This window comes from Ornithodoros turicata, chromosome 10 (assembly GCF_037126465.1).
Source record: "Ornithodoros turicata isolate Travis chromosome 10, ASM3712646v1, whole genome shotgun sequence".
Lineage (NCBI taxonomy): Eukaryota > Metazoa > Arthropoda > Arachnida > Ixodida > Argasidae > Ornithodoros > Ornithodoros turicata.
The window spans coordinates 21,024,692-21,051,588 of record NC_088210.1 but is presented as its reverse complement, the minus strand read 5'-3'; the positions used below and the strand labels follow the sequence as shown (position 1 = coordinate 21,051,588).

The following is a 26,897-nucleotide window of genomic DNA, read 5'->3' as shown; positions in this document are numbered from 1 at the left end:
AGGAAAGCACAAACTGCAGTTTGATTCACACTTCCACGGATGAATTCCGCCCCTTTTTTTTATTGCTATCAAGGTAGCAGCATCCTGCATTCTGCTGATAAATTTTTAGTGTCCCCTTTTAAAGGCTGAAGCAGATTTGCAGAGGGGAACACTGTGAAGGTATCATGTACTACGAAGAGTATAAAAGAGTATAAAACTCTAGCTTTGATGCAAGCTAACTTCACTGTTGAGAAGGTTGGACAGTTGCTGCACTTAGTACACTCTGAGCCCACTTTGCTCAAATTATCACTAAGTACTTCCATGGAAGCTTCACTAATGATGCAAATGTTCACGCTTACACTGCTGAAGTTTTCCATGAATGAGGAGGGGAGAGGTAATAATTAACACTTCATCCTGAATAGTGAGGATGTCATTACAGTATACATGTTTCCAGCTGGCAGTGTTGGGCAAGAGGGCTTTGTAAAGGAAGATGACAACGTCGGGGAGCATGTCCAAGGGGGCACAGGCCCCATGTTCCATTCCTACTCTCATGTCCTCTGATGTCCCAGTTCCCATGTTCATGTTCCTTGGTTGCACTGTCTACTTGTCTCCACAGTTTGAAACCAAGGTCATCCCTCCCATTCATACAGACAACATCTGGGTTCTGTAGTGCTTAATGAGTAGCCTCCTCTTATAGTTCCAACTGTGCTGAACTAGACCTGTAGGCAAACAAATCCAGTACCTATATCTAATTAGCTGGCTAACTTTATTGGTCACGGGCACAACCCTGACATTCAAGATACATCGTCGCAGTTGTAGCTAATAGCTAATACTTAAGCAGTTGTACACGAAGAGCACCGCATTGTACGGTTCTGTACAATTTGAATACCGCCATACTCGCATGTGTGTGAAAACATCCTAGATGTGTCCGTGTCGTTGCATTTTCAATAAGGGGCACATGCAAAATCAACAAAGGATAAATTCTGATACTAACAGTCATCCAGATACAGAACTTTAAAAACAAAAAAAGGACATAAAATGTAACCATGGAGTATAATAATAAATAACAGAAGCATTACAGTATTCACTTGGAGTAAGATGATTGTGAAGCAGACAAAAGTTATGCGCAACCTTCGGACGGGAAATGTGTATTCACACGAGCGACATCCCCATGAAATATTCTACGGAACAAAAAAAGAAAAAAAGAGAAACTGCTCACGGGACAGAAGTTCCGTGGTGTGTTATGATGACCATTTGCACGGTGCAGGAATATCCTGGAGTGGGCAGCTAGAACACCGCCATCCACACCTTTTCCTGTCACCTGCTACGGAGTATTTTACGGCATAGCCGTAGGATATTCCCTAGCAGATGACACCGTCCACATCTTTTCCTGTCACCTGCTACGGAGTATTTTACGGCATAGCCGTAGGATATTCCCTAGCAGATGACACCGTCCACATCTTTTCCTGTCACCTGCTACGGCATATCTTATGGCGTAGCCGTAGGATATCCCCCACGGTTAGCAGTGCACAAGAACACATGAACAGTCGTGACCTACGTGGCAGCTGTGACATTTTTCGCGTCTTGCGCTTGAGTATTCTGGGGGAACATCTCTCGAGTGAATACACCGTAAATTACCGAAAGGCTAGCAAAACTTCAGTCATCATTGCGCTGTTGCTCAAGCATATAGTATAGTGTTATTTCACACTGTGCTGCAACATGAAGTATATGCGGTATTAATGGCAACAAAATCACTTAAAATGAAGACGATAGAACAAATCTAACGGAACGGTCAGCCTATTTCACCGTAAAAGTGCCCAAACTCTCGTCACTTTGCAGAGATCATAGTCCTCGTGGCACTGGTGGACAATAGAGTCCAGCAAACATTGGTCACTCCTGCTTGTAACTGAGGGACACTATCACTGTGACCACTTGTGTGATTGCTTGATCGCTTGTGCTGCATTTGGGCCCATGTGTCATCACTTTAAGTTCACGGCAATTATTATTATAATTATCACTACCAGCACAACAGCGATGGCGATGAGGATGATGCATTTCTGTTGGCGGGCAACCATGGCACCAGGTTCAGAAGGACACCAACAAGGATATTAGAGGGAGGAAAAACAAGGTATAAGCAACATAACTAAACCATAACTCAAAATCACAAACAAAATCCTTGAAAACAAAGGTACGGAGAGCCATTTGTGCCAAACAATCAAAACTGGAGTACTCGCTAACAAACAAATAAACAAATAGGATCGGACTACTCTGTATCATTTCTGTTCCTCCTATTTTGGCAAATGCTAGAGGAATCCACACGACTGAATTGCATTCAACAACTGAATGCTGTGACTCCTTACGGACAACCAAAGCTGCTGTATGAACAGCTGTATGCAGTATACCCTACTACTAGCTTTGAGTAGAACGTTATTAATATGACAGCTCCACTACAAGGCATCAGGGTTGCCCTTTACAAAGTTGCGCTCGATTTCGAGCTCCTCGCTCAGCTTCCGAGGAGGATTGAGTTCAAGTGCATTTTACTTAGGTAGGCAACATGTGCATGCTACATGGCCGTTGTGTTCTGTGCATGAGCTAGAAGAGGCTGAAGTGTTTCTGACCACGCTCACTGTCAGAAGCGTACTAGCTGGATAATTAAGCATGTGGGTACACAATATACTAAGGAAGAGAAAAACGGAGTGGACCGAGCACCGCGGCGTGCTTCCTTCTTTCCCTTTGTGTTCTAGCCAGTGCTAGGTGCACTACTCAATGTTCTTCGGCACTAAATCATCCCATTAGACCTGTGGTTGTTCTATTCCCCCCCACCCACTTTCCCTGCACATATATATGCTCAAATGTCCCAGAACAAGTTGGCAACAATGAAATTTGCCAGTAATCATTAACAGCAGATGATTCGGCTATCTTAGGAACAGGAATTGTCTTTGTAATCTTCCTGTGGAGGAATCATGAATTCTGCATGTTTTGAAAGATGACTGGCAAATAAAAGATCAACCCATTCACTGTATATCATTGGAACATAACTTTTTTTGGAGGAGTTCCACATGAAATAGCTTTTCAGTTTTCACCCTATTTGGTGGAGCCTGTATGCATGAGCGGACTTTAAGAAGCTGGCTACTATCCCAGTGTCACGCAGGGATATGCTTTTATGACGTTTTTGGCCTTTCTGGCCGTTTTTTTTTTTTTTTGTCAGGTGGGGGGTTGCAAGGTTTTTGGGAGGGTGTTGGGGGGTGCTGGGAGAATCCCCGGTGTCACGTGTCCTGTACAGTTATGCAGAAATGTGCAAGGCAAGCTTGACACACTCATGGACAAGCGATGTGGAACCAAGTTTTCCGCAGAACCCCAGCTTGGGAACCACAGTCCCCAGATGTCATCGATGACTACTACAATAAAATTACTCGCAGCCTAAATTGCAACACAATGAAGTGGGGTCTGGTTGTCAGTATATCAGCTCACACATACACACACAGAATCATTACTCACCCTGCGAGCCTTGCTTTGATAAACCAACGCCTTTTTAGTGTCCTGTTTGGCCGTTTCTATGTAGTCCCTTGCATGTTCAACATGGTATTCAATCCTGTCGATCATTTCCCCCTAAAATACAATGGCAGCTCTAGAGAACAGCTCGTACCAATTTAGGGAAGAGCAAAAACTGACCTGGCTCTCTACGAGCATGGCCATGTCCATGAACATGTCATGTAACTCTCGAATGCTGTTCTCCAGCTTTATGATGTCTGCATGGCGTGCCTCAATGTCTGCCAGCGTCTGTTTTGCCTGCTGCGTCTCCATGATAATCTGCACAAAATGATCGAGGGAGTGAATCTGGTGTCGTACAGTTCATCATGTTGAATGTCAGTATCCTGCAACGATGTGACACGACGGCAGTTCCCCAGGATTGTACTTTAAAGTGCCTCTGCTTGCTCCCAAACGTCACACACAAGTATCTTCTTCCAGTCGCAATGAAAATAATATCACGAACAGCACTGTCAACCTAAAACCAAGGCATGGCAACTTCAGAAATGAGGTGCAGTGTGCATTGTAATGGCAAACAGCTTGCTATGATGGTAGTAATTCCGAAAGAACTACCGTTAGAAGAATATCAGAAGTACTGTGTAACTTCTGTTCAAACCAGATTTACAGTTTTAATTATAGTGTGGCCAAATTTGCTTTTCACGTATCCAAACCCATTATAAAAAGCCTATCCAAAATATATAATCTAAAAATATAGTGGGCGTAAGAAAAAAACCTTACATCCAGCAAGCTTGTCTAGGCCTTCTGAAATCTGTAAATGATGCTCTAGCTCTCAGTACAAATTAAGAACCATGCTAACTAGTTATCAGTGAAACGCATGGCTCCCACTTAATTTTGGAACTAAAATTTAGGGGACTTTGAATGATGTTCATTGGCTCCGCCGTCATTTTGCCCGAGATGCAATACTATATGGTTTATGGCCGGGACTTCAATATTGCACAAAGATATTTAAAAGCTACAGCCATTACACAACAGAATGCATCAGGTACAGTGCAATAGTGGTACGTTCACAAATGTAATTGTGGACTCCTAACTGTTAAAGATCATTAGACAGAAAGGAGGGCTAATGAACACAACAGAGGGCACCGTTCATTTCTCACACAAACATTGCCATTGCAATGAATGCTAACAGTTGTGATTTAGAGACTATAGTTCCGACTTCAGATAAGCGCAGCTCCGCAGGAATAAAAAACAAAAAAAAAGACTCAAAATAGAGGGCTTTCAAGGAGTGAGGAAAATTCTAGGGATTTCCAGATCTTGAAAAGAGCATTTTTGAATTCCAGGGGCCAGCGGAAACCACGGAAACTGTCATTTCACTCTAAATGTCATTCACTATCATTGTCATAAGAACGTCACTTACACCCTGCGTGAAGATAGCTGGATTTCCACTTTCAAGCATCTCTTCAAGTTCTTCGTTGGTTGTCATACGGCCAGCTGCGACATAAGTGCATTCCAGCATGAGTAATTATCCACATCTATGTCACTCCCTTTCCTATTTTACTTACACAGCTCGTGATCAGACCAACATCCAATACACATTCATCAATTATGACAAAATTTTTGGACACTTATCATGAGACAGTCTGATTCACATATTGCAAGAAAAAATTTAAAAAAAAGACCCAAAGCAATTCAACCTATGTTTGACTAAGTATGGCAAATTCTTCTTTGCAGGTAATTTCATCTGTAATTTCGTTCACAAGAATACTTCTGAGGGAACTGAAATTAAAGGCCAGGACGATACAAAGTCTACTCACTTATTTCAAGCTGTCGTTGAATGCGTGCCTTGCATCGTTCTCGGTAATCCGTCTGCGTCTTGTTGTAGTCTGTCATAACTTCCACAAACTTTTGTGACAACATGGAGTGCTGCACGATATTTGAGTATACCAAATTAAACACACATGAAGGGACTCTCACACAAGAAATAGGAAGATCTTAATGGCAGAAACTTCAGCAAGTGTATAAAGAAAAAAAGAGCCTGGGGAAGGCCGCAATTTGTTCAAGTTTGATATGTGTGAAACTTACTGTAATGAAAGCACTAGATTTATTAATGTTCTGTTACGATCTTAATAAGGTGTTATGTGAAATACTGTTCGGAATTAATGTACGCTCATAAAGCTGTTGAAAGGGGCTGAAACATAAGCTTCGGAATGAAATCCGGATTGGTTAACTTGGGGGGGAACTCGCTCATGAGGGCTAGTACTATCCCCGAATTGTGATAGTGATCACACGTGATACTTAATCACGTGTTTTTCACGTTTTTATTTATTTTTTTGTTGTGTTTTGTGTTTTCACGTGTTCATTAATCGGCATAATTTAATCACAATTAATCGTGTGTACCCCGACAAGATATGTTACAAGTTTCACATAAAAGCTACATATATTAATCAGTAATATATGTACAATATTATCCCATCATAACTATAGAAAATTGGCATACAAGCTAGAGTCGTAAGCTAGTGCAGCAACAGCACTCTGCTAATGCATATCTAATACTTCTATCAAAGAGCTATTTCAATGCTAATTAGAACTAATGTCCATTGAACATCTCAAGCACCACTGACAATGTGCCGCTGCCACACTGCCAGATTCAATGGTCCTTGAGAGAGTGGCACGTTACACACCGGATGGTGCTACAATAAAAAACATTCAGACTGACAGGAAATGTAATGCAAGAACTATTTTGCAACTTTTATAGTGTTTGAATTGTTCATGTTAATACTAATTCAATACACATTTTTGTACAACCGTGCGTGGTGTCGACAGCAGAAAAGTAAATTTGCTAATGCAGACCCAAGCAAATAGCGTAATAACTGCTACCTTTTAAGTTTCATGCTTTTTCATTAATTTTCTGCAGTTTTCTCGTTTGCTTTCGTTGAGTGCTGGGCACTTTTCCAGAGCCCTTGTTTGGCTCAATGAAATTTCACGAACCTCCGTAAAGTTGAGGAGCATCCGAGTCAACAGTAATTGAAAACGGCCATGAGGCAGCTGTCAATCACCATTCAGTTCAATCATAATTCATTTCTACGACCACTGAAATGCCTGTGCGACAGTAGTATATACCATGCACAATACGTGGCCAAAGTGAAAGAACACTCACCTGGGTTTTGCGTATCCTGAAGTCTGCAGACATCATTTGAGTTTGCTCAAGTTGTTCAATGTTCTGCTCCATCACTGATGGGAAAGACACAGAATGTCACAGGCACACATTTCTTCATAATGCAATACTGAACTTGCAATTCTGACACAGGATGCCCCTCCCCCAATGTAAACAACAATGTGACATACCTTTTAATTTTGCTCTCACTTTGTTGGCAGTCTTCTTGATGTCCGCCATCAAGTCTTCTAGCTCCTGTTTCACCTCTGTGAGGACAAAACCACATGCCATGCCATAAAATACCCTATCCTAACATGTGCCCCCCCAAAAAAAACAAGATGAGACAAGTACGAACTTTCGTCTGTCTGAGGAGCTGACAGGATGGCACTGTGTTTCTTTTTGACTTCCTCCACGTTTGCTTGTATTTTGTCGATGTTCTCCCGGATCTCCTCCACCTAGTGGCCAGAAAATATTGCATGTCACAGTGTTGCTGATCGCCTTCACTGACAAGAGAACAGCAAGTAATTGTACGCAGACGTTCTATTTGTGACGCACTGTTGTGAAATATTGAGCACACTACAAGCGCCACGCACTCGCAACGTCACCCATGTAGAGTGCACCGGAGACGTGGCTAATACAGTGTAAGCAAGCACAGTGACAGAGCACAAAGAATGCCGGCGTTAAGAGTTTCCTCACTTTTTTGTCACACGTGGTAAACTACCGCATAAGGTTTTGGCATACGTGCGCAAATACAACACAACGGTCGGATGCAATCGATGGTGGGTTGTCGACTGTCGGACGTCTTCGAGGCAACACCATTTACAAACTTCTCAGATGCAACATTTTCTCTGTCAATTCATTCTGCTTGGTTTTCCTAAAACTTATATGTATATTTTGTAGGCATTTTGTGCAGCCTCAGTTACAGGTATAGAAGCCCAAATCAATCCTGGTCGCACCCATGTTACCGGTGTATACACAGTCTTGTAATTGTACCAAATGCAGGGAGAAACCTTTCACACTTGGTATGCGTCGGCACAAGCAAATGTTATATGTTTTCGACTGGGTACCGCATATCTGATCGTAAGTGCGAATCATATTTGACCGGGGTTATTTTCATAATTCACAGCCAAATTTTTTGTTTCCTGGTAGAATTGGAAGAAAAAATAATGCTGGGACACGGGTACTTTAAGAGAAAACAATACAAATCTTTGCGTTATATTTGTTCTTCCATGCATAGGACACTGAACAGAACTGCTGAGGCAGCTGCAATTTTCTGAATGTGAAAGTAGTTGGCTTACCTCCGCAAAAAATTCATCCATGAACGCAGTCCCATCTTCAACTGTAACTGCAACATCGTCATCCCCTTGAGCCTGCATAAGAGGTACATAGAAGATGTACTTTGACATTTTCTTTGTAGAAGGAACACTGATAAGTTCTTGTTTACTCAAATGTTATGTCAACTAATGACTACCTCCCAGGTAGCCAGTGTCCAAAAGTACACAGAAATTATAAACAAGGTGACAGTGACAAATGACAGGTAACAACACGCAGCCACATTGGTCATATACGCACGGTATAAGATGAAATATGTGCCGTTTTGCCTTTCAATGTGGTATAGTGCCACCAGGCTTCCCACTGAGTTCATTTAAAGTGTCTATATTTCACGACAAAAAATGATGGCTGGCCACTGATTTTGACTTTTTGAGTATACAGCATTTTACTGCATAATGAAAACATATTTATCTTTTTAAATACACATGCACTTATGGAGAATTTGTGGTGGAACACCCCCAAGGTATAATTTCACTTGTTTCGTTGGGAGACAACTTCTGCTTGGTTTTCCTAAAACTTACATGTATATTTTGTAGGCATTTTGTGCAGCCTCAGTTACAGGTATAGAAGCCTAAATCAATCCTGGTCCCACCCATGTTACCGGTGTAGACACAGTCTTGTAACAAGCTCGCTTGTCAAGATAAGACGTCCCCCTTTTTCAAAGCACTTTGTGCAAAGGGACAAAGATTGGGAGGCTTCCAACTGATAATCCAACCTCCCAATAAGGCCCTCATGAGAGTTTCAGTTACTGCCTGCTGGAAATTTATCTTCAAATTTGTACGTGTCTATCGGATGGTTCAAAAAGGTGGTCATTTTACCATATAGTACTGCCAAACCGTCTAATTTCATGGCCCCAGTTTTTCGCGAAGCGCGCATAGGGCACATGTCCGCAACCTCCAAATTTAGTGCATTCTCGATGCTAAAATACTATGTCTTGACTGGATTTCTCTGTCACACGCGTGAGACTAGTTCTCGGTGTGTCAATTATTGTTAGAAATTTTCGTGTGCCCTTAACAATTTGCCAAAATTACACAAAAGCTTGGTGATTCTTCTACGTCTGACCGACCTTCACTGCGGTGTTGTGTCGCCTGTTTAATGTGTGTCCGTCGTCTTTTTTGTTCCCAGCACTGGAGATTTTACAGATTTTAGCATGCAGCCCCAACCAGCCCAAGTATTAGCCCTTTTTGACCCAACCTGTTGCAGAAAAGTTTGAAATGTTTGTGCTCATCTCACCAAGAAAGGGTATTTCATATAGACCCACTTCTATTTGTAAACAAGAACGTGCATCTGTGCATGCACATAGAGCAGACGTCGCTGGTGGGCAATAGGGCGTAGGAAACAGCATAGTGTGTACGGTGTATTTTGGCCTTTCTGTACCGCGTAGCACATCCAATAGCTACACCACATTGCGGCATGCCTTTAATAACGACAGAATACACCCAGTGACTCGATGGTCGTCCGATTTTTGCCCACCGAACGGGACAGCAGCGCTGCCGCATCGGTATGACATCACGCAGTGAAGCGATACACAATGGCAGACACGACTCAACTCAGATGTGACTTTTAATGTCAGACAAATACAGTGTTCAAAACATTACTTGATGTGCGTGCATATCTTCTACCATAGTCTGAACAGTTGCAATTAAAAACCATAGAAAACCACACCCACAGACAACAACATTCTGCAAAATAATTTTTAAATTAATTAATTCATAATTAAAATTATAATTAAAAAACTAAACTAATAATTTTTAAAGCCACGGAAAGCAACATTAGGATGCCAAAGTGATCTCTCATTCTGCGGCATATTACAGAATGTTTATCTTTATTATTAATCATGAAAGGTGCAAAGGATGGGACGTATGAAATGAACACATGTTTCATGATGAATGTTACTGAAGTAACCAAACTCTCAATATAATTGAACTTTATTATTAATTATGCTTCTAAATTTTTCCCAGCAATATCGTATCACCAGTGAAGTTTGTTCACCTGACCCAAAAATCAAACATAGGATGAAGTGCATAATGTGCATATATCATTTCTGTCCATCGTGTGTACTAACAGCACTGTGGGACAAGCTGCAGAGGTTGCTGCTGAAAAGACATACTTTATTGATGTCATTATTACACATTTCTGGGATCGTCAGAGCTGGCGTCAGTGATTTACCGAGAATCCCAAGTGGAAGAGTGTTGCAAAAATTGGGGGGGGGGGGGGGGGGGGTCATTATTACAGTTTTGTCATATCAACTTAATGCATCGTATTAGAGATACGTAATCCAAAGCTGAAATAGCAAGGCCCCCCATGTAGGGGGTTCACAGGTAAAAGAGTTAAGGGGGGGGGGTCTCGATTGTCACTGGCCTGTATTGTCATTTTTGTGAAATTGACGAACGGGAGGCACTCATTCTGTGTATTATCATTGGATAAAGGCTGTTGGATAGGAATGATGTGATGCTCTTCACTGATATTCTATGAGAGGACCATGTTAACAGTGATTTATTCAGATCCCCTCTAAACCACCCCAAGTAGGGTGCCTCTATTCAGGCATCCTAATCCCAATGCAAGGCAACGCCCCCTACCTTTCTTCCCATTGCACCTCCTACAAAATGGGGGGGGGGGGGGGAGGCTGTTATTCATTTCTGCATTGGACACGCATCAGCAATGATACATAGAATTGTTACAACTTTAACGTAACTGTAACAAAGATACCCCCCCTCACTTCCTTGCTAGCGATACTGGACTACTCCATGGTAAATTCAGATTTCTGCCTGTTTTGAAGGTAGAAGCAGTAGAAGTGTTTGATGCCTTCACTCATCTTATCCTGTATACAAAAAAGCTGACTCCCTGAACCGGAAGCGAACCGGAACTGAAAGCAGGCCGTGAGTCAACCTCACACACGCACACACCCATCCAATGACTTCAGGCGCTCTGGAAGCTCCACGTATTTAAAGCACGTACTATAACTCATAAATGATCCGCAACGAGTCGACAATGCGCTGACGTAGACCATTTAATGAGCTGCTGCAATACGCTAGCCCGCTAAGCAAGGTCATCAGCGCTTCAACGAGAAACTAGCCAGGGCCACACAAGCTACGTGCATATGTGACGCGAAAGTCACTACGAAAGCGAATGTTAAACCCGTTTGGTAAAGTGATATATATATATAAAATTAGACATCGGGCACGATACACAGCAAGCTCATTTACAGCTCGGACACGGACGCCAGCATGTTGCTTGACTGCACGTTTCTTCTGTCAAAATGAAGGCTTTATTCTGAGCGACGAGGAACAAATCAGCACGCCGTAATCAAATTACCATAAAACAAGTCGCACCCATGAATGAAAACTCCCACGGTGTTCCCTAGGCCTAGAAATGAACCAGCCCCCCAAAAATGACCAACCCTTGCAATATTTTTTTCTCTCTCGCTGCCTTTATTGAACGAATACACCGGAAGGGTGCCGGAACTACCGAACTACTCCATGTTTTTCCGATGATTCACACTGAACAGATGACCAGACGGGGAAACACGAAACACTGTGGTTACAGTGTCGGACCGCTCAACAGACCAGCCGCAGTCTGTCCCCCCGTTAGAAGCTGCAGTAAATTTTTAAAACAGGCTCGGTGAAGCATGCCTGGAGGTCATCTACCGTATTCCTCGGGAAGTTACACTATTTTAGGCTTAAGATGTAATTTTTGTCTTGCGACCAATAATCTGAGAGCATCGAATTTCCGTAGTGCCCATAGAAAAGAACTGTCGATGCCGTACGATTCTTTGTTTTTTGCGTTGTCGCTGCGGTCGTACGTCAAAGCACCAACGTTACCATTCACAAAACCGCCAAGGTAGCGCCCAATAAATTATTATATGATGTATGTAAGTGAACGTTCCCGAAACATGTAAGAGTGTTCGGCACAGCAGTAACATTCTCGTCGAGCAAAGGATAACCTCGAAGCAAACAAACCGAGCTAAGAGCACACTGTGGCAGACTGCTTATAAATCCGCCCTCCGTCATGCGAAAGATAACCAGCTTCTTACCGCTTTGAGGGCGGCGAGTCTATCCTTGGTCATTGTGATAGTCTGGCAGGGTCAAGAAGTAGTTCATCAATAACCCAATTGACTATTTCGGTGTAGAGTAGTGCGTAAACGAACACATTTTCACTTTTTCCAGCGAAGACATCACAGAAAATCCACTACCGCACTACACCCTCCTGCAGATCGATTTTCGTTTGCCAGTGAACAGTGGCGCCCCCTGATATGCCTGTCAGAACGGTACTTCTAGACGTAGGACAAAGCCTAGAATGCAGGCTGCTGTTGCAGTTTCGATTTGTATGTGTACAAATATGGCTGCAATGCACCAATGCACGATCGAACTCATTAAAATGTATTCTCGTATCGCAAGACCAAGACTTAAAATATAGAAATATCAGGTACGAGGTCAAAGTTGCTAATCGAGCTGAAGATAGCCAACTTAGGAAAGTCCGGCAGAACACCAAACCGGTCGCCGCGCCCTGGCCAGACATTTCCTTTGGGTGCATAAAAAATCAACAGTGTTGCTAATGTTAGCACGCCAACATTTTCGAAGTTTATGCATCTCCCCCACACCCACCACATAAACAACATAGGCTCACATTTCGTTTCCACCAAGGATGTCGTTGCACACAAGGGTGATGGAAAATAAAAATCCAGTTTCGTTTTCGTAGGCCGTCTGCTTCGCAGTGTACGCCTCGGTTGCGGAAGGAACGAACACTGCCGACTTCTAACTATTACTTGACTTGCTATTTGTGAGCTGAACGGATAACTCACTTTTTTAGTTTAGTTACTTATATATTCCAAGAGTAACTTTCGCATATGGCCACCTCGCGATCCATCCATATGTTTTATGAATTATGCCCTTATGCTCTGCTTCCAAGTTCCTAAGGCTCGATCAGATACAGAAGTCTGAAGATTCGTGCAACTTCACACTTAAAAAAACGAAAACAGAAAAAGAGGAGCCAAAAGTAATTGGAACAAGGACAGTAAAATGAAAGCATGCTGAACCTTTATTATTTGCAACCGTTGGAATGTCATATACTATAACTCTTATAGATGTACAAAAATAATTTGTCCGCATATATGCTGCTGCGCCAGCCACAGAACGAGAATATTACAAGACGTATTTGGAGGTTTTGGACCTGGAATGAATGATCACAACTCATGACGAATGAGAGAGTCCTCCTCTTGGCCACTACTCCCAGCATTGTTGTCTTGACACGTCGCCGGCCGCTCTATGGGAATCAGGTCGACTCCAGACGTGTACCAATAGTCAACTGACCGCGTGTCATAAGTGACGCTACTGGTGTAAACGGTGCACGGCTCTTTTTCGAAACTAAAAACCGTTTCGCCATGGCCCACCGGGACGATGCGCGACCCAGATGAAAAATTTTCCAACTGGGACCAGTTCAAACTGTGTTATTGAACTGGGACCAGTTCAAACTGGGACCAGTTCAAAACCAGTTTGCAGCTGGTCCCAGCTTGAACTGGTCCCAGTTCAATAACACAGTTTGAGCTGGTCCCAGCTTGAACTGGTCCCAGTTCAATAACACAGTTTGAGCTGGTCCCAGTTTGAACTGGGACCAGTTGAAAACCAGTTTGCAGCTGGTCCCAGCTTGAACTGGTCCCAGTTCAATAACACAGCTTGAGCTGGTCCAAGTTTGAACTGGGACCAGTTCAAAACCAGTTGGCAGCTGGTCCCAGCTTGAACTGGTCCCCGTTCAAAATACCAGCTTGCAACTGGTCGCAGCCGAAGTAGCAACGTTTCTCCTCCAAGCGGAACTGAGCCACTCGGGAGCTCATTTGGATCTCCATGATGAAGCCCACAGATGCATGATACTGAAATAAACATGAATTATTTTATTGTGCACTTCTGAAACAGACATTTTGTATTTCACGATGCAGTTTCTCACTGACTTTACAGAAACGGTTGAGGAAAACAGGAAGCATTCCGGGCAGCCGTGGAAGTCATGTCATCAGTTGGTTTTCTACGTATAGAGCTGCAGAAGAGCTATCATTACTAATTCATTTAGTTCACTATACACACATATGTCGCAGACACTCACCTTTCCTGTGTATCCCCCGTTACAGAAGGCGCTTGTGGAGTCCGACATATTGCTTCGCAGTCGTCCTGTGAAGCACAATATTATCACCAAAACATGAATTGAAAGGCACAACTACTCAGACAGACTCACATGCTTTTCCGATCCACGCCACGCGTACTCTGGTGAGCTATGCGGATTCTAGAGCAACCCGTGTTTTCCGTGTGAAGGATCTGAAACACGAGAATGACATGCATTAAAAGCGGGAACACGCAGACTAACGGCACATGATGAATAAAAGAACGAGAAACCAAGAGACACTTTTCACAGCGTGTGGTGTGCAAAAAGTTGCTTTGTTAACGTTAACATCGCATTTACATAAACCGGGCGTTGGTCGTGAAAGAAACGCGTCAATATGTTCTCGTGCAACACACTGGGGAGACAAACTTTACGTGCAGCAGGACGGTACCATTATTTATATTTCTGCTTTATTCGCAGGAATCAAAAAACACTTGAGCATAGTACTCACGATGAAGCAGTCTTCGCAGCTGCAACAGAGCCGCAATCGCATGACACCTGTCTGGTCGTACTGAAGCCGATGACGCTCACTGTAATTTATATTGTCGCATGTCACGCTAATAACATTAAGAGCAAAAATGTCACTTGGGACATGCTGAGACGAACGCGAAAAGTCAAAACACGGCAGACAAGCGCGAACGCTGCATCTTGAAGCAGCAAGCGACCGTTACATCTTGTTCAAACGCGTCATTCATCAGGGGAGCAGGAACGCGCAAAATATGCAAACATAATAATTCCAAATTAGCTTTTGTTAACATTAGCGCACCTTCAAAAAAAAAATAGAAATATGATTTTTTTACTATAAAGTTGCTTTCCGATCGTCCCCCCAACCTTTCTTTCGTAATCTTCATATATGTTATTGCAAACCTATCCCGGAACCCCCAAACCGAAACTTCTCCCAAACATGTCAGCTGGTCGAGCTTGAACTGGCACCACTTCACTTTCCAGTTGCCACCTGCCCAGCTTGAACTGGTACCAGGTCATGTCCAGTTGCCTCCAGCCCAGTTTGAACTGGTACCAGTTTATGTCCAGTTGCCACCAGCCCAGTTTGAACTGGCGCACCACTTCACTTTCCAGTTGCGACCCCCACCTTCAACTGGTACCAGGTCATGTCCAGTTGCCTCCAGCCCAGTTTGAACTGGTACCAGTTCATGTCCAGTTGCCACCAGCCCAGTTTGAACTGGCGCACCACTTCACTTTCCAGTTGCCACCCCCACCTTCAACTGGTACCAGGTCATGTCCAGTTGCCTCCAGCCCAGTTTGAACTGGTACCAGTTCATGTCCAGTTGCCACCAGCCCAGTTTGAACTGGTACCACTTCACTTGCCAGTTGCCACCTGCCCAGCTTGAACTGGTACCAGCTCATGTCCACTTGCCACCAGCCCAGTTTGAACTGGTACCAGTTCATGTCCAGTTGCCACCAGCCCAGCTTGAACTGGTACCACTTCACTTTCCAGTTGCCACCAGCCCAGCTTGAACTGGTACCACTTTAGTTTCCAGTTGCCGCCAGTTTGATCCCACTTGGTTCCAGTTCATGACCAGTTGGAGGCAACTGGGAACGAACTGGTACCAGTTGACTTCCCAGTTCATTTTTTCGCCTGGGGATACAACTTCCAGAGTTTCTTTGTAAGACTCTTGCTCCATTGTTTCGAGGTCAATAACCATGGTACTGCAGAAGTGTGATGGAATGTAACGTTTCTTCATCTCTAACGTCGTGCGGTATTGCTGAGGGTCGCTTTCGTACCGAACGTTCGTTTCGAACTTCCGTTCGAACAGGGGGCCGCTGTCAAGTGTTCGGATGTCTTCAGAGAACCTGTAAGGTAACTGAAAGGAAAGCGTACTTAGTAAACAACATAATGCTTGTGCTGTTTTCCGTGCAGTGCCGCACGGATCAGACAAGACCAAGCGAAATAACTTGAGCAGGTTCGTCCGGTTATGCAGCCTATAGCGGAGAAGGAGTGGTTTGCATATGATGTCTCACCTGGATAAATCCACCAGACATTGCTTCGCTTTTGTTATTCGCTGAGTCCTTAATTAGCAACAGAGCAACGGTGCCTTGCAAACTGGACCTAGTCTGATAAAATGAACTGTGGTTTGAAACGAATGACAAAAATTTCGCTGCAATCTCTGTTGTGTCTACTCTTCCTGTTGTTATCAAAGTTTCGCGTTTCGCTCTCTCCCGCTTTTCACATTGTTTGCAGATGAATACACGTAAGTTCCAAATTTCCAAATCGTCCGAACCAAAATTGTAATTTCCGAACTCCTGAACTTTCAGCACATGTTTTAATAGCATGCACAGAATAAGACATGTCTAAACAAAAGTTACACAGAAGAAGAAGCACATCATACGTCAGCAGAATCATTAATAAACATCTCTAAAAAAAAAAAAATCGGAGGTTTGAAAACGTCATCCATTGCGCATACAACACTGCGCATCCACACAACAATATGGCTGCTGCGTGTCGCGCTAGCGTGAGTGCTGCGAGGACGTCGTATCTCAAACCCCGAAATGTTTGTCACCCAACCTTGTTGTTGTCCCAGTTTCAATACTACGGGGCAATTTGTCACGTGGTAGTATGGTTGTAAAGGCATGGCCACTTCCCCAAACGGCGACGGCGAGGAACGGCCGCAATGGCCAGAATTCTGCGAGAAACATGCACGAATCGCTGCCACCGAGTTCGCCCAAAGCTATCAACTTTTCATCGCCGATCACAGCGAAATCGGCAAGTCCGTCGACTACGCGGAGATCGGCAGACGGTTCGCCGACGTATTCCTGGAACACTACGTGGCTGAAGTAAACCGAAGACACGACGAGACAGCCGGAGGTGTTGCCGGTGCTTCTGCTACGAATGGTGGTGGTGGTGGTTCGCAAGAACCGATTGCCGCAGCGCGGCCCGCGATCAAGGCGCCCAGTGGAACGTGTTCACACGATAACTTGCGGTCATTTGCCGCGAATCACGAGGACTACAGTGACCTGTCCGAGCCCGAAGGTGAGGCGTCGCCCAAGGTGCATCACAGACCGTTCTTCCGACGCCTCTCTTTCAAGGGATTAAAAAGGGGCAAGGGTCTGTTTCACAAACAGCATTCGGACGAGGTGGAGCTGTCCGGCGTGCAACATCACCACCCGTTTGATCGAAGATCAAAGGGAGACAAACACGAGAAGACGAAATATTCCAAAGTGATCGTGGAGTGTGTCAAAGAAGGAACTGTGAACTACGTCAGCGGTGAAAATATTGACGGCCGCCAAAAATGGGAAAAGTGTCGCTTGGCGCTGGTCAAAACATCCGGTGGATACATGTTGGAGTTCTATGCTCCACCCAAGGTGGCTACATTACTTCTTTGGTGGCCTTGCATCAGCATATGACGCACCGATTATAATATCACGGATTTGACGTGACAGTGACGTCGTTATTTACTTTAGATTAATTTTTGAGTCGTTGCCGCTATATTTAGGCCAAATTTGCTGTCATGACAACATTGGTGGGGGGAAATACCATCCAGTTTTGGAATAGCATATTGGTGGTGTGTCAACAAATGTTTCGGGAGCCATCTGCTTTGTAGATCATTGCTTCGTGTAAAAGAGGGTATGACACTGCACCCCAAGTTATTCAGTAAAATGTAAAAGACTGTTATGGGCATCGATGTGAACACGGCCAGGGGAGTGGCAGAGGTTGGGACAGAAGTTTGTGAAAGAGTTTTGTATCTCGCAAACTCATGTCACTTGTCATGTCAAACGCACTTGTCATGTATTCACACGAGTGATATCCCCACTGAATATTCTAGTGGAAGAAAAGGCAAAAAACTGCATGCAGGGCAGAAGTTTTGCTGCATCCTATGTTGTGCATTCACACAGCGCTGGAATGTCTGGAATAGTGTGCTGCGTATGTAGCAGACGACACCATCGTCCCTGTCGTCTGCTGCGGAATATATTACCTACCGACCTACTTGATTATCACGACCATGTCATAATCTCAACAGCTTGTACAAAAATACTAAGGTAAGCTGAAGTACAAAGTATTGTAGAAATTGAGGAAGCAATAACCGGGCCGATGAGCAGCGCCACCGCTAGCTTCCAAATGCGGAGCTGGGGAGGGGTGCATATGACATGGTCGTTATAATCTAGTAGGTCGTGGTTGTGGCTGCTGGATATTCTCCATGGTTAGAAAGGCACAAAAAGACATGACACTGAGCGCCCGTGTAGCAGCCGAAAGCTAAAATGTTTTGTGCATCTTCCGTTAGAATGTCCTGGGAATTGTGCATTCACATGAACAACATTCCCTAGAATACTCCAGCAGAAGGTAAAACAAAAAAACAACATGGATACCTGCTACCACGAAAGCATGAGCACTTGAGATCATGTCTTTCGTGCATGACTAACCATGAAGAATATCCTGCAGGGGAACCACAAGACATCCCGTAGCAGACGACAGGAAAAGGCACAGACAGTGTCGTCTGCAAACTGTGCGCAGCCAATATTCCGACACTGTGCAGATGCTCAATGTAACATGCGTTCTTTTTTCTTTTTCTTCCATCAGGATATTCCGTGAGGATGTCGCTCATGTGAATACACAGATAGAGGAATAGTTTCTTTGTTCCACGATACTCTGGCGTGTAGTGTGATGCGTGCATGATGCAATTAATCATATTTATCAAAGTGCCACAACCCCTGTAACTGAGTGTGAATACCTATATTGTTGAACCCGCAGTCCGTCAAGCCTCGGAGCGGAGTCTTCTGCTTCCTAGTTAACGACGCTCGGGAGACTACAGCACTAGAAATGCCTGACCACGAGAACACTTTCGTACTCAAGGTAAGAGGGGATATTTTTAAGATCAGCTCCCAAACTTGCGATGCAACTGCATTCACATTGAATTTTCTCTGTGGCTGTTTGTTGGGCAGGCAGAGCCTCATGCCGAATATGTAATTGAAGCTCACGATCCAGAGAGTATGAAGTCATGGTTGTGTGCAATTCATTATTGCATGCGCCACTTAGGCGATACATCTGAAGAAAGCACGTAAGTAGACTACAAAATTCTCACTATCATTTTGCGTTGTGTACATTTTTACGAGTCGGCATGTGTGCATTAGGCTATGGAATATCCATGCATCTTAAGAAGCGTGCGCCACTGCATGCTATTTTGGCGCGTTGCAACGTTATAGCCATCACAGACACTTTGTACCCAAAGTGGCATTAAAGCGCAAAGGGAGCTGAAGTTTGCGCTTTCCCTTTCCCTCCTTCTCTTCGGCGGCGTGGAAAGGGTGTCCATTCATCGCGGGAAATCGTTCGAGCGATCAGTGGGAGGCTGTCGTGTGTTGTCGTGCATCTTGAAAGGGAGACAGAAGAGGGAAAGTGCAAATTGCAGTTTCCTTTGAGCTTAAATCGCAAACGACAGAATGGACAAATCCTGTTCCTTTTGTTTTGCTGTCAATGTAACAGCATCTTTCGTGCTACGAGGAGAAATTATTACACTTTATACTCTTTCCCGGGTTACCGGTTTACGGCGTTTATATTTTCCAAGGTATCACGAGATACGGCGAAGATAAGTGAGAAACAGAAGTTATCCTGTATTTCATTATGTTACGATCTTGTGCTACTGCAATTTGACATTCGTTTTTGGCGCGTTTTGGGAGGTCTCGACAATTATAAACACAGAGAACTGGAAACCCTAGTTATAATGTATGTGAAAGTCCTGTAGTGCCAAAGTACAAACGAAAAGATATCCCGTTTGGTGTAACAGCTGAGCCCTCGGCTGGCTGTAATGTTTAGTCTCGTGTCGTCTGCCACCCGATGACTCGCAGGACTGTGCAATACTGTACAGATTCCAACTTTGTTTCTTGTCCGGGGGTTCTGCTTATATATATTTATAGCTTTTATATAGCTTTAAAGTAAATTCAGCTCAGCACCAATTTACTACACTACAAAGAAAATTCATCTATTCTTTTTCTGCTAGGAGACCACGTCTCACCACACCAACGACTGATCCCCTGGCCAGGCTCAGAGAACAACAGACGAATATAAAAAGTGAGTGTTGCTTTAAGCTAGACACACTCATGTTAGACATAACAGCTGCATGTACATGCGTACAACAGAAGCACATCGTATTCAATTATCGCGTCTCCTCACACCAGTTCTCTGAAGCGGATTGGCTAACATTGCTTGACAGTAGAGGATTTGCTGCAATCAGCGGATATGATGTGCTTCTGTAAAGATTCATGTAAACGTGGCTAAGGTAAATTGTGTTGTGTACAAAAATAAAAATGTGTTGCTTTAATTTGTAATTACTGAGATTAAGCTTTCGTCAGTTTCCTACACCATGAGAGAAGGTATAATGTGTGGCCAAATGTGAAGTACGCTGCATCGCAATATAGGCAAGTTTAGCCGTGTGCAGCTTACAAGCTGGTGTTTGTGATTTGCGATACATGTATATTTCCAGATCATCCTCACTGTGCTACACAAAACAAAGCAAGTCTGTCACATGTTGTGGGTGGTGCTCATGATAATTTGTGGCTTTATATTGTAAGACAACTGTGATCACGAGCAGGGTCAGCGAGGGGGCGGGGCAGCCGGGGATGGCGCCCCGTACAGGGAAGACCCGTCGTAATCATATAAAGTAGAAATGCTTAAGATATGTTATCGAGACGTGAGGAGGGGGCCCGGGTGTGACTCATCCCCGGGATTTCTCTCGCCGGCCTTGATCATGAGTGACACCACACCAGTTGATCTATGGATTATTTTTGCCCTCCAAAGCAGGCTATAATGTTTTGTGTATTCACATGAACAACATTGCCTAGAATACTCCAGCGCAAGATACAAAAAGAAACATCATAGATATCTGCTGCCACGTACACGAACACTTCAGATCACGTCACTCGCACATGACTAACCATGGGGAATATCCTGCAGGGGGAACCACAAGATGTTGGTTCATACATAGCCAGAGGGAGGAGGGTTCACCTCCCTCTAAACCATTGGTAATGCATTTGGGAAAGGGAAAATGGAGGTGAAATCATCATCCCCGTGTAAAGCTCCCATAAAACCTCCTACCCTCAAAAAAGAAAAATCGGTCTACGCCACTGCACCTTAGGGGGTTCTAATGTGCGCCGAAATGTGTACGTGGCAGACCGCATTTAATGTCCTCGGCCAGGATCAAACACACAATCTCCCATATGAAGGCCCCTAACACGTACCTTTTCTATTAATTGCAGAAGTTGCAGAAGGAGGGGATGCTTCGACGCCAACAGCTTCAGCCGCGGGCGCCGTGACAGTTACACCGAGGCCCATTTCGACCGACACGCAGGCCACACCCGGAAGGGACACACAGTCTGGCAACGAATCCGGAGGAACGGCAGCATCGGATCCCGAAACGGCAGCGGCAGATCTCTACCAGTCCCTCAGGGAGTATCCGTGGTTTCACGGGACATTGTCACGCAGCGATGCCGCGCAGCTGGTTCTGAGAGAAGGTCCACTGGGACACGGGGTGTTTCTCGTGCGCCAGAGTGAGACACGGAAGGGAGAGTGTGTGCTCACCTTCAACTTTCAGGGAAGAGCAAAGGTAAGGAAACGCACTTTTTTTTATGACAATTATTTTTTTGTTGACAGATTTGGGCAAGCTTTTGAAACTTTTCCATGTAATGCACCTGTGCTAAAATTGTCGACTATCCTTGCGTTTGCTGACCAAGAGCGAGGGAGGCTCCGCCTCCAGGATGCCGGCCAATAGGAGGACGGGGAGGGCTGGCACTTAATTCCTCCTCTTTCCACTACACTACATGGACTTTTCACTACATGGACATATAAAGTCAGGATGCAGTCAATCGCCGTAGACGATTTAAAACGCAGGCTTTCTGCGGCAACAGGTGGCTCATCTCCGTAGCTACGGCCGCCAAACTACGGTCGTGATTGGCAGACCCTTAATTGTTACGTCACGTCGTCTAAGCGATCAGGCTTTCTTTGTAGGTGTAGGTGCTGTTGACTTGGCTTCTCCGGGTCATTTCTGTCCGCACACCTAAAGACGTCTGTGATTCGCTTAGATGGACGCATGACGCCTCCGAGTCGCAACTTAGTGCGCCCGTATGTTTCGAACTGCTGCGTGTACACTGATCATGTTGTGAAAACACTCATTGCACACGACATACAAATGGCACATTGGCATGCAAACACTCGTAATATTTGCGTTATTGAAGTGTGTGTACCTGGCATTCGATCTACTCTCGTATGCCCGCTCTCAATGTGTGCACAACATTGTCCACTGGGGCAGGTATACCCCCCGTGACTGTAGCTTCACTTATGTTGTCTCGGAGTGCATGTTACATTTTTGCTGAAATCTCTCCTCAATATTTTGCACAGCTAGGTTGACAGACAGGGAATGGGCTCTTCCCAAAGCAGTAACAAATTGGTACACCTTAGTCATAACTCAGGATCTTGAAAAAAGCAAGTCAGTGAAAACAAATTTACTGGAGCAGTTGCACAACATCAGAGTGAGGAGGGCTTGTTCTAGGCTACTGTTTGTTGTTTATTGTTAAAAGGCAAGCACCTGTGTTCCCGCAAAAGGGGGACCAAACCCCCGAAACGCATGTCCACAGCACACAACACTTACAGTAAAAAAAGGCATAAACAGCACATCATGGCAACAAGGAACACAAGCAAGTAATCAACATGAAAAATGGCAACAAGGAACGTTAATAACGCAACCATTACACACAAGTTGCCACAGGATAGCCAAAATGATCAAAGAAAACAGATAAAACGACACAACAAATCTAAAGTGCAACATATGGAGCATCTACTCAGTTAGCACATAACTTCGTTAACCAACCGACACTTAAAATCACCAAGAGATGTTGCATTTAGCGTAGTATCGCAATGATCGTTAAAAAAGACGGGTAGTAAAAAAACGCAAACGTTGGCACCCGTAGACAGTTCTACATTTGGGGATGACAAACTGCTGCGCATGACGCAAAGTGTATGGTAACCAATGTTCAGTTAAGTTACTACTGTAAGTCTGTACTGTTAAGTCTTCTGTAATGTTGAAGTCATAAGGAGAGACAGCTGTACTAACTTGTAATATTGTAACCGTTGTGCCATAAGTAGAGCCTGAAGTTTTAGGGTTTAACCCGATTCTTCCCCGAATTTGCACCCCAAATTGAAGGTTGCCTCTTTAGGGTGAAACCCGATTTTTACCGGCACATTGCCCTCACTAAGATGTCTGTCGGAATGCACACTAACTTGTTTGGCAGCAAACACAGTTACATCACTATTTGTACTGAACCAGTCTGAGTAACCGAGCCCGATTTCTCCCCGATTTTAGCGCACTGGAAATTTTTCCACCAGAATTTGCATGGATTTAGAGCACACGTTTATTTACCCGATTTTTACTCCCCGAACTTAGAAAAAAATATTTCCCGAAAGCCTCAGGCTCTAGCCGGAAGGTCATTTCGACATGTCTGAGTAAGACATACCAATGTACGCAGCACCTGCGGATGACCCTAAACCCGGAGGAACAGTGCCGTGTTCAGCACCTGTGGTTCCAAACAATCTTTGACATGCTGGAGCACTTTCGTGTTCACCCTATCCCACTGGAGTCTGGCGGAGCTTCAGATGTTACTCTGACGGACTTTGTCCTCGCGTCTCAACCCCCCGACGGGAACGCTGGGCCGCCAGCGGAACTCCTCACGTACAGTGGGTCGGTTCGGTTACGTACGGCCTCTCTGGAGAACCTACAGGCAACGCATCCTTCACATGGACGAGCCGTCGAGAACACGTACTCTTTTGTATGAGGAAGTGACATGCTGAGAAGTGACATGCAGAAAGTGACATGCTGCATGTTTCTCCAGTTAGGGTCACTGCCAACTGGAATGCTGGTAGAGCTACGCCACTCGAACCGTGACATGATGTAGGTCATGCTTCCTTCAGCTTTAAGCTTATGTCAAGTGTAGTTCGAGATAACATTCTAGAGTGAGGCATATCAGCATTTTGGTGGTGTGATGATGACAATAATGATGAGTTGAGGTTGAGAAATTATGGCTATGAATGCTGTACAGTGGTGAACAATGGACAGAGTCAGAGTAGTTCTAAGCTAGAATGATCAGGTTAAGAATGACACGTTAGAAGAAAAAAAGTAGGTTTGAAAGAAATAGCTAAAAGCTATAGCAAATCCTTCAAGAAGACAATACTGCTGTTGCATTTGTGCAAACAGTGCAACTGGTATGATCAACTAGCAATACGTGTTACTGGACAAAACAGCAGAAGATTCTTATGAAACTCATAATAATGTCTTAACGTTTCATAGCAGGACAGTGGGAAACCATTCCTTAAAAATACCTCGGCTCTGCACAAAAAATGAAGCATTAAAATAGTCACATCTTGGGCATGCTGGTGCCCTTTCCTTTTGTTAGGAACTATGTTAAGATACAAATTTAAACCTTGCAGTGTTATCAGAAAAGAACGATCAACAACAAATATGTATGCACATTCTTTCAAATCAAAGACCATGACCTGCCAAGTCTGCATGAATTGGCAGGGTGCACTCTTCATTTGAAAATAGGATGGCACATAATAATAGGCACCCATGAAAGGGATTTATAAAACCAGTTGTAAGTCAACATTGATGCCTATCAAGTCCACCCCAAGGCTGTTTATTTACATGTGAACCTACAGAAAGTCATATTTACCATCTGCTGTCATGGCAGACTTTGACGCAGAAGCCAGCTTTAGGTGTGCCAACGAAGATGCGTGAGATAAAAGGGGCACAACAAATTACGAACGACGTAGTTAAAGGACATAGCTGAAAATTTCCTACGATTGCTTTGTTGTCCTAGGGTAGGTTTGTAGATACAAAGAGAATTCTTAGGGTCAGCCCCATGATTCTGTGAAGACTTAGGTCAGCATGTCGGTCCCTGGGGGATTATTCCTGTCAAGAAAGAAAGTATTCCTGTGGTAAAGTCTGCTGAAATGTCATAGGAACTACGTCTCTGTGTACGCGGTTGCCTAGATAACGTATCACATTTTCATAACATCATTAAAAAGAAAGGTGCAATAGTGAACTGTGCAAAAGTGTCAACAAGCCACAGAAAAAAAAAATCGGGTTAACTTCTTACCTAGGCGCATGAAGGGAAATAAAAGCTACTCACTTCTCTGTATTTCCAGTTGCCTGTGCCACTTCGTATGGCCTGTGCATTGTGTTTGGTTAGCTACACAGGAGCTGTACTCTTCACAATGTCATTTGTTGCATTGCATTTTTGCAACTTTGATGCATAATGTGTGCGAATATTCAGATTTTTCTCATACCAAAGTGGATAATTGTAAAAGAGATGGGCGCAGACTAACTGGTGCATGATGATGAAGGAACGAATAACCGAGAGACACGGGGCACGAAGACAAGCACAAGAGTTCTCAGACACAGTAATGATTTAATAACACACAAACCTCCTAAATACCTAACAACTTCCAGTAACGTGGGAACAGTGTAAATAGGCCATCCTTTATCCCTCTCCCTCCCCTCCGGGAGTTGTTAAGTATTTAGGAGGTTTGTGTGTTATTAAATCATTACTGTGTCTGAGAACTCTTGTGCTTGTCTTCGTGTCCCGTGTCTCTCGGTTATTCATTCCTTCATCATGAATAATTGTACATATTCGATTGGAGTCCTGTATTCGAATTTCAAATCAAAGCGATGTCTCTTCCAAACTCGTAAAAAAAAACGAACCCCCCCCACACACACACACATCAGAAGAGAAGCTATAAAAAAAGTGCGTGCTGTCATAGTGAGTGAGATCCACATGCACATTGTTGGTTTGGTTATGTAACTATTCGCTTCGTATCTGCTTCAATTTTTGAAATTACTATTTGCACAGCCCTATAAATTGCACATTTTCTGTCATGACACTAATACTTACACCTTTTAGGATTTGACGACAACTATGACTTTTTAATATAATTTTTTTCACACATTGTATGACCCACATTTTGATGTCTGACGTGCCTGCTGTGTGACATGCTATCTAGTGCAACCCTGTGCATTGTTAACACATATGTGACAGACATACAAAATCAGCACAATTTTTCTTACCTTATTGAATATGTTGGTTGTCATGGACAGGGCCAAAGGACATGATACTCACTAATTTGAGGAAGGCGTTGTTTTCTAGGGCAAATATTGTTAAGATCACACATGTAGTTCTTGGCGGATATGTTTTTGGCATGTTCGTTCACATGTACGGCATAGGGTGGCGAAGCAGTAGTAATTGTTCTTAGCTTCTTATAAAACTACCTTCAGACAAAAATACAACAGATAAAAACCAAGCCATTAAAAACACACTAGTGGACCTCCACTAGTACAAACTACTGGTACTGTACTTCATCTTTGCCACACCTTCTGGGAAGGGTCGGTGAGCTCGATTACAATTCTTGGATGTCCAGGAACTTTTCGTGTGCCATGTGTGGTATAACAGTGTTGGCCTATATGTCCATGAATTAGCTGCTGTGATGAATAAGAGCCATAAATGCAAGGATTTTGGCTTAGGAAATAGCATCAGAATGCTTTTGAGCAATAGTGTATACCATTTATAGTCATCCAGCATGCAGTCAAATATTGGGCACAGTAAGTTTTTCCATGGCATGGAAACACAGTTTGCATTTGCTGGCGAGTGCATTTTTGTTCCCGCATGCAGTCCAGTACTGTACATGTGGTCACGAGTCCCCAGAACCTATCTGGTTCCCTGAAAGTTCCCCTTCAAATGTGCTTAACCCGTTGTCTGTGGCTAAAGTACCCCTGGAGCTTGGATTACATAAAAAGAGAAAAAGACA

General features: G+C 43.9%; 3 protein-coding genes and 1 long non-coding RNA gene across 4 annotated transcripts; 1 reads left to right on the top strand and 3 right to left on the bottom strand.

Moving 5' to 3' along the window:
• Positions 1-726: 726 nt before the first annotated feature.
• On the bottom strand, positions 727-12,196 carry LOC135370972 (syntaxin-1A-like). The gene is made up of 10 exons (XM_064604922.1): positions 11,988-12,196; positions 7,921-7,992; positions 6,978-7,077; positions 6,814-6,888; positions 6,626-6,699; positions 5,283-5,391; positions 4,886-4,959; positions 3,652-3,789; positions 3,478-3,588; positions 727-2,036 (listed from the first exon to the last, which is right to left on the bottom strand). The coding sequence occupies exons 1-10, from the start codon at positions 12,018-12,020 to the stop codon at positions 1,959-1,961; spliced, it is 864 nt and encodes a 287-aa protein (XP_064460992.1). The 5' UTR covers positions 12,021-12,196; the 3' UTR covers positions 727-1,958.
• Positions 12,197-12,973: 777 nt separating this feature from the next.
• On the bottom strand, positions 12,974-16,277 carry LOC135370969 (uncharacterized). The gene is made up of 3 exons (XM_064604916.1): positions 16,082-16,277; positions 15,706-15,924; positions 12,974-13,358 (listed from the first exon to the last, which is right to left on the bottom strand). Exons 1-3 carry the CDS (start codon positions 16,100-16,102, stop codon positions 13,137-13,139), a joined length of 462 nt encoding a protein of 153 aa, XP_064460986.1. The 5' UTR covers positions 16,103-16,277; the 3' UTR covers positions 12,974-13,136.
• Positions 13,822-15,699, bottom strand: LOC135370970 (uncharacterized). Its single transcript, XR_010415480.1, has 4 exons — positions 14,553-15,699; positions 14,177-14,256; positions 14,048-14,112; positions 13,822-13,981 (listed from the first exon to the last, which is right to left on the bottom strand). It is a non-coding gene; the product is annotated as an uncharacterized LOC135370970 (long non-coding RNA).
• Positions 16,278-16,522: 245 nt separating the features above from the next.
• On the top strand, positions 16,523-25,133 carry LOC135370967 (SH2B adapter protein 1-like). Its single transcript, XM_064604915.1, has 6 exons — positions 16,523-17,422; positions 18,807-18,908; positions 18,998-19,113; positions 20,050-20,120; positions 21,305-21,651; positions 23,567-25,133. The coding sequence occupies exons 1-6, from the start codon at positions 16,691-16,693 to the stop codon at positions 23,870-23,872; spliced, it is 1,674 nt and encodes a 557-aa protein (XP_064460985.1). The 5' UTR covers positions 16,523-16,690; the 3' UTR covers positions 23,873-25,133.
• Positions 25,134-26,897: the final 1,764 nt, after the last annotated feature.

Excerpts from the sequence above, each read along its gene's own strand:
- LOC135370972 (XM_064604922.1), bottom strand. The coding sequence starts at position 12,020 with ATGACCAAGGATAGACTCGCCGCCCTCAAAGCG. Across the intron at positions 7,993-11,987 it reads GACTCGCCGCCCTCAAAGCG|GCTCAAGGGGATGACGATGT; the intron begins GTAAGAAGCTGG and ends CCTCTTATGCAG. Across the intron at positions 6,889-6,977 it reads AGCTCCTCAGACAGACGAAA|AGGTGAAACAGGAGCTAGAA; the intron begins GTTCGTACTTGT and ends TTGTCCTCACAG.
- LOC135370969 (XM_064604916.1), bottom strand. The coding sequence starts at position 16,102 with ATGTCTGGTGGATTTATCCAG. Across the intron at positions 15,925-16,081 it reads TGTCTGGTGGATTTATCCAG|TTACCTTACAGGTTCTCTGA; the intron begins GTGAGACATCAT and ends CTTTCCTTTCAG. Across the intron at positions 13,359-15,705 it reads AAGAAACTCTGGAAGTTGTA|TCGCGCATCGTCCCGGTGGG; the intron begins TCCCCAGGCGAA and ends TTTTCATCTGGG.
- LOC135370967 (XM_064604915.1), top strand. The coding sequence starts at position 16,691 with ATGGCCACTTCCCCAAACGGCGACGGCGAGGAACGGCCGCAATGGCCA. Across the intron at positions 17,423-18,806 it reads AGTTCTATGCTCCACCCAAG|TCCGTCAAGCCTCGGAGCGG; the intron begins GTGGCTACATTA and ends TTGAACCCGCAG. Across the intron at positions 20,121-21,304 it reads ACAACAGACGAATATAAAAA|AAGTTGCAGAAGGAGGGGAT; the intron begins GTGAGTGTTGCT and ends TATTAATTGCAG.